Source organism: Patella vulgata, chromosome 7 (assembly GCF_932274485.2).
Source record: "Patella vulgata chromosome 7, xgPatVulg1.2, whole genome shotgun sequence".
Classification (NCBI taxonomy): Eukaryota; Metazoa; Mollusca; class Gastropoda; family Patellidae; genus Patella; species Patella vulgata.
In genome coordinates, this window is record NC_065885.2 from 32,407,626 (window position 1) to 32,414,301 (window position 6,676).

The following is a 6,676-nucleotide window of genomic DNA, read 5'->3' on the forward strand; positions in this document are numbered from 1 at the left end:
CGGGCTAACAATGGCATCGAGAGTTGATTATGGACTGGATATGTTGATTAATAATTTAGATAACATTTCAGGCTTCAAGAAAGACCTGCAATAGGCAGACTTAGCTCTTGCATAATATATGTTTAAAATAGGATATATTAAAATAACATGTTTTTAAATCATAGGATAAAATACAAAGTGGTAATAAAATTAAATTCACGGTTGGTATGACTTGATTTGAATTAGTAGTGTTATAGCTAATCATGTTCATATCACCAATATTCACAAATTTTTAATGCGTAGTTGGTATCGAAACTAAATTGCTGGTTGGCATTAATACATGTACATACAAAGAGAGGAAACATTTTATCACAATCCAGTTACACAATTTTCCTTGGCACGGATCACAATTGAATAATATATGAGAACAAATTAAAAGACATTACTTCCTATCCCAAGAGGAAAGAGATAATTCCTCTTCAAGTCATTAGTAGGCAAACGGTTGTAACAGACATTATCTTTCTGGTTGAAATGAAAATGGCTTTTGTGAAAGTGAGCCGTAGTTGTTAAAACCTCGGCTTCATTGTCTTTATACGCAGCCACAAAATTAGTTGAGAATACTTCATGGCGTACCTCCAAATTATCCATAACCCACTGTATCTTGACGTCACTTAATAGTCTTTTCTGATGTACTGTTTTAACTTCTTTCATTCTTCGTTTTGTCTTTTCAAGGGTTTTTTCATACTTTTCACCATCAGAGGATTTCGCAGGAGTAATTAATGTGCATTTAAAACCAGTCCCTTTGTTCCTGACCATAAGGAGCATGCACTGGAATAAGCGTTCAGAGTCTATCTTTGGAGTAACAATATAAACACATGCTCCAACACCAAACCAATCATCTAATAAAGTTTTCCATAATCTCATTATATAATCATGAGTCATAATACCTCCACCCTCAGGTATCTGATCTAATAAATCTTGAATCTACAAAATACAATTCACAAAAATTTATTTATATTTGAGGAGTTCACACAGCTAAGACATTGATTTTAGTTGTACTTTTGAATTTTTTATACCTAGGTTACTAACATGGTCATGTTTATTTTCAATTCAGATCTGAAGACTTTTGAAGTAAAGCAATGAAGTTAGACATCTTTAAACCTGTTACCTAGGTTTCTGACATGGTCATGTTTATTTTCTATAGTCCTTTGTGCAATGCAAGATGCAGGAAAAGAGAAATTTCCCCAAGAAATGGCATTTACACTTCAAGTACTTATGATTTCATCAAGGGGCCTTTTTATGCACATGTCAATGTCATTAGATCTGAAATCTGAATAACTAGACATGCTTTCCTTACAATAAATACTGCCCTCTTTCAATTATGCATATTAATTATTGATACATTCAAGCACGTTCACTCTTCTTACTTATAATAGCAAGTGTGACAGTAGCCCAGAAACCATGGCTAAAATTCTCCTAAAATCTAAACGCTTTTAACTCTGGCTTCCAGGTAGATCGACCTAGTCATTTTATATTCCACTAAAACGGTTTAAAGCAGTGTTCCTCAAACTTAATTATCCCATGGTCCACTTAAGATTTTCAATCCAAAGTGCAACCCACCCTGATTAGACCATTTGGTCTACAGGATATATTCTTTCAATAGAAGTTTTAATTAGAACTTCTTTGCAAGTTTTATTCACTTGTTACTAACTGCAGTGGGAATCTAGATCTTGATGCCATAGATATGTTTTTTCTAACCAGCTTTTAAATTATTTCTATGAAAAATCACTATGCCCCATTCAGAAGTTAAACACTGGTTTAGCGTCAAGAACTTTTTCTGTCAAAAAGATATTTACCTCTTCATCATCTTTATCTAACTGTAGATAACGTGTAACAGAATTTTCTGACATGGAGACAATAGTTTCAGCGTCTGCATTTCCATCTTCAAATAAATCAGCTAAACATTCCACCAACCACTGCCAGTGATTTTTACCTACAAAAACATAATTTACACTTCAATAAGATTGTATGCAAAATTTTATAAAGGAATCTGTGACAAGGGCGTGGATTTGTCCTAACTTTTGGGGGGGGGGATGGACGAACCCTGGAACCTGGAACATTTCATTACCAAACCCAAATAATAATTACGAACAGGTTACTGTACCAGTGTTATTTTGATGAAAGCGGTAACTAGGGCCCAGGGGTAATATGATGACGATATGGAAAAATTGACTACCTACATTAAAGCTGCACAAATATTAATTGTTCATGAAGTTAACTGAATTGGCCATAGACGTTCATTCTACGATCAGGACTGTTACTCTATGAATTTTAGAACGGTGCATTCATGTGGATATAAACCTGAAAATCTGTCCTGACGATCAAAATCATGGAGGGGGGGGGGGGGGTGCAAGAGACCTATTCATTCCCCCCCCCCCCCTAAATCCACGCCCATGATCAGTGAGAGATACAGTGAATCTTGACTAGAATACCCAGTTACCACTTGCTGGGGTAGAATGTGTGGCTGACAAGAAAAAGGTTGCTTAATCATTCGGATGGGACATAAAACCAAGGTCCACTGTGTCTGCACTGTAGTTCAAATAAAAAAACAACAGAAACAGTTGAAATTCGATGAAGAATAGGTATGACTATAGAATAAAATAACTGTTAGTCAGTTTTCAAATGACCAAAGTATTGTATTGTCATGATGTTCAACACCAATCCATCCTATCAATTAAGGCGTTTAAAACGAACCAAAGTAAAAGAAATGCTTAAATTAACTCTATGTATGTACATGTAGGTCAGTGCAGTGTTTGAATTTTAAATAGTCAGGTAATGTGAGACATGATATTATATAAAATCAAGTAGATTTGGTTTATTGGTGGTAGGGTATACCTCTTAAATGTTATTACCTGTTATTTTTAGTAATCCAGTAACTTTATTTAATTTTAAGGTAACATGAACTCTGGGTTTTAGCTTGATGATGTCATTTTTCTCCAGACAGTTAATATTAGGATAGGCAGTTTTAAACAGATCCAACCACCATCCTACAACACTTTTATTACCACAAGACACCACAACATGGTCATCTTCATCGAAAAAGTCCAGATGAAACCTTGTAGGGCATCCCCAAATAGCAGCAAGAACACGTCGACGATCTTTTTTGGACATTTTGTTGTAAATTTCACATTTAGATTAGGCCTACTGAGTTTACGAAATAAAATTGCTTTTCAACATATCCACACAAGTGAATCAAACTATAAACATGGGGGTCAAATAGCTGTTCTTATCCCTGTCAAGTCTGAGATAACTCCGGTAAGCTCACTTTCAAATAAAACAATATTCAGATCTATTAAAACAACAAAAATCCTGATAACTCGATAACAACACAAGATTATTTTGTAAACAATATGGCGCACCTGACACTATTACATTACCTGCGACACGGGTACAGTTAACCAATGAAAGTCGAGCACAGAACAAGACGGGTAAAAGTAGTTCAAAGGTGAGTCAGCCAGTGTTACTGGATATTCAAGTACTGAATGGACATGCAACAAACGACTGGATAAACCAGAATATTTTATTAATCAGTTTTCTATAAATATTTTACATAGCTTGCAATTCTTATGCCATAGTCATGTGATGAATGTACACCACGCATTTATTTAGTATCAAAATAGAAATGCCGTTTGTTTTATACGGTTCAGAATTTTGGAATGGCTTGATCTAATTTAATTAAAAGCATCCAAGGTATATGATAGGTGTGGTCAAGTCAATATATTATCAACATGAATAATAATATAGCAAGGAAAGATGTCTAGTGACGTACTTCTTTCAAAATGCCCCTTATAGATAGGCTACTGCCGTCTTCAATTCCCGGTTGGTGCAAAAAAGTTTGACATTAAACCCCATTTCATTTCAATTCCTAATTCTACTAAAAAGTAACATGGTATATAATTGTGGCTCGAGTGAAAAAGCCGATTTAAAACAATCAAAGCAATATCAACACTAAATTTTATAACATAACACAATGTCCAACAAAATCAAATTAAATACGACAGAGTATACTTCATATAAACTTTTGAATAAATTAGGACGGGAACAGCGAAATGAATTAGAGGCAACGTGATCCGCCCAAGACACACCGTCCTTTCTAGGATTATATTATAAAGGTGCCCTAAAGTCGTGTTTCGATATTCTTTAAAAAAAAGATAAACCTGCCTGTCAAAGCTATTATTCTGAGCCAAGTAACCGTAAATACGTTTAGAGTTTTGCCTAAAAAATTCAAATGAAACGTTAATCACATTTCACGCATGATGTGTATAATTATAAGGAAGAACTGATGCACAATTTTTTTTTTTATTATTTTGAAAAATTATGGCTAAGATAAACTTGTTGATTTAAGATGGAAGATTGTGTAGGATTACAAAACATTATGAAACATTCCCAAAATAAGGGATACAAATCTGTATAATATCTAGGTAATAAGTAGACTGTTTCAAAATAAATACGTAATTTTGCCATAATATAATATATATACCAGTTTAACTTTAATATGGATGCCACTTAGCAAAAGGACTGACAATCGAGATTTTATTATTGGCAATGGTACTTGGTACTTGCTAATCGACTATTTCTTGTCAAAACTTCAAACTGTCATAATTCGCTTATAGAATAAATAATCTGACTGAAATATTCTATATATTAAAGTTTCATGATCTATTTTTGATTTTTAAAAGCAAGGACGACCAGCTCTTTACTTAGACCTTATACATTTATAATGCATTGCATAATATAAGGGCAAAATCGTTAGATTTTATAAGAAAGCTTTGCGACTGGGAATATATCAAAATAATTAATATCCCAGCGGTAGTATTGGGTTCTCTAGACCTTTAATAGTGATGAGTACAGATTGAATTTCTCACGAGTTGGAAAAAAGGCATTATATTATTCTCCGGTTACCATGATTAATGATGGCTGATGATCTTATTGACCGTATCCAGAAGGTGTTTCGTAGCATTATTTATACAGTTTGTTGAAAAGATAAACCTGTTCCTAATTAATTTCCGCTGCTTTCTACAGTACTACTGATAGATACTAATCACCATACTGTACTATAATATATAACCTGTATCATTCTTAATAAAATTCTATTTTGAGAACATATAATCAGATTGTATCTTGCAGCTGCCTCGTTAATTGAAAAAAAAAACAACAAAAAGACGCCGGAATGACGCACGCATTTGATTTTTCTTCTTTGGGATTTTGATAAACGAATTAATTCATGGGTGGCAAACACCGAAGAACTCAAATTGAAACAAACGCAGGTTTTATACTGTTTATGTATGAGTGCTCTGAATTTATGTCCATCCATATTTTTGTATCCGTCCAATTTTTTGCACCTGTATTTAATATTTTGTATATTGTATTTTGTCCTCAAGGGAGGTTCCGATTCACCTGTATTTAATATATTGTATGTTGTCCTCAAGGGAGGTTCCGATGCAATATTGTGTGTCTTGTGTAATTATTGTCATATTGGTATAATTTTTATGTACACGTTTATATTGTATGCTGTCCTAAATGGATGTTTCGATGCAATAAAATCTTATTTTATCTTATCTAATTAAAAAATATGAATATATTTAGCTTATGCATCTTTTCGCAGATAGCTCGTATACCTGTTCAGCCCTGACCTTTGCTGATCCTGAAATAATGTTTGGGGATTAATAATCATTAACAGAAATCAATGTTCCATTACCAGTATTTTATAGGAAAGACGATTACTAGTTAATTACTCAGCGCCAGATAGTTATCATAAAACTAATAACATAATTTAACAGCGGACAATACATCAACTGTAAAGCAACGTTATCAAGAGAGGAAAATACTAACTAAATGCATTGGTTAAAATCACATTTCATTGGACAGGTAACTCCATAAAAAGAGTAGGCACTTTTTTATATAACAATGCCGAAAAAATCTAACAAAATAAAGAATGGATCTATAAATTAGTTCTATTAAAAAGTCTGAGAAATATTTTCAAACGCGTCCCCAAAAAGCATTATAATAATATTTATAGTATCGAGTGAAATTTACAATAAAATTGGTAACAAATATAAATGGTCAGTATTATACGAGGTAAAATACGAACTGTTTCAATCTTATTAAGATGGCGAATTCCTATTGCACAGTCAGTCATCCAAGAAACGTTCGAGGATTGACAATATTTCTAGAAATTACCACCCGATCCGCCTATTATTAGCCTGCTAGTAGTAGAAAGTTGTTAGTCATTTTTAGATGCTCGTAGCAGCGCTAAGGGTGCCTCTGCGCCTCTGGGGGTAAATTGTTAGCCGCTACAGTAACAACTAACAAGGGCAGCCTTTGTTATCTACTATAGTAGCAACTAACAAGGGCCGTATAGTTTTTATTTTCTTAATAAATAAATCGAGACTTGGAAAACTAACTTTATTCCCATTTTCTGGTTATTGACGAAATGTGGACTTCTTTAATAAACAACTAAATTACTCATATTTTACTGCGGCCAAAATATTTATGAATAATACTAAAATAGGGATTAAAGATGAGATTTTGTGTAGATAATCAAGGCCCTATCTTATTTATAGGAGGGAACTGTGCGCTGTATGCATATATATTATTATTTAATGAACTTTCTTTTCAGAGGTCCCTATATTCTAAT

The 6,676-nt window shown here is 33.4% G+C and overlaps 1 protein-coding gene across 1 annotated transcript; it reads right to left on the bottom strand.

Moving 5' to 3' along the window:
- Positions 1–305: 305 nt before the first annotated feature.
- LOC126827738 (uncharacterized) lies at positions 306–3,424 on the bottom strand. Its single transcript, XM_050557239.2, has 3 exons — positions 2,892–3,424; positions 1,836–1,972; positions 306–963 (listed from the first exon to the last, which is right to left on the bottom strand). The coding sequence occupies exons 1-3, from the start codon at positions 3,148–3,150 to the stop codon at positions 412–414; spliced, it is 948 nt and encodes a 315-aa protein (XP_050413196.1). The 5' UTR covers positions 3,151–3,424; the 3' UTR covers positions 306–411.
- Positions 3,425–6,676: the final 3,252 nt, after the last annotated feature.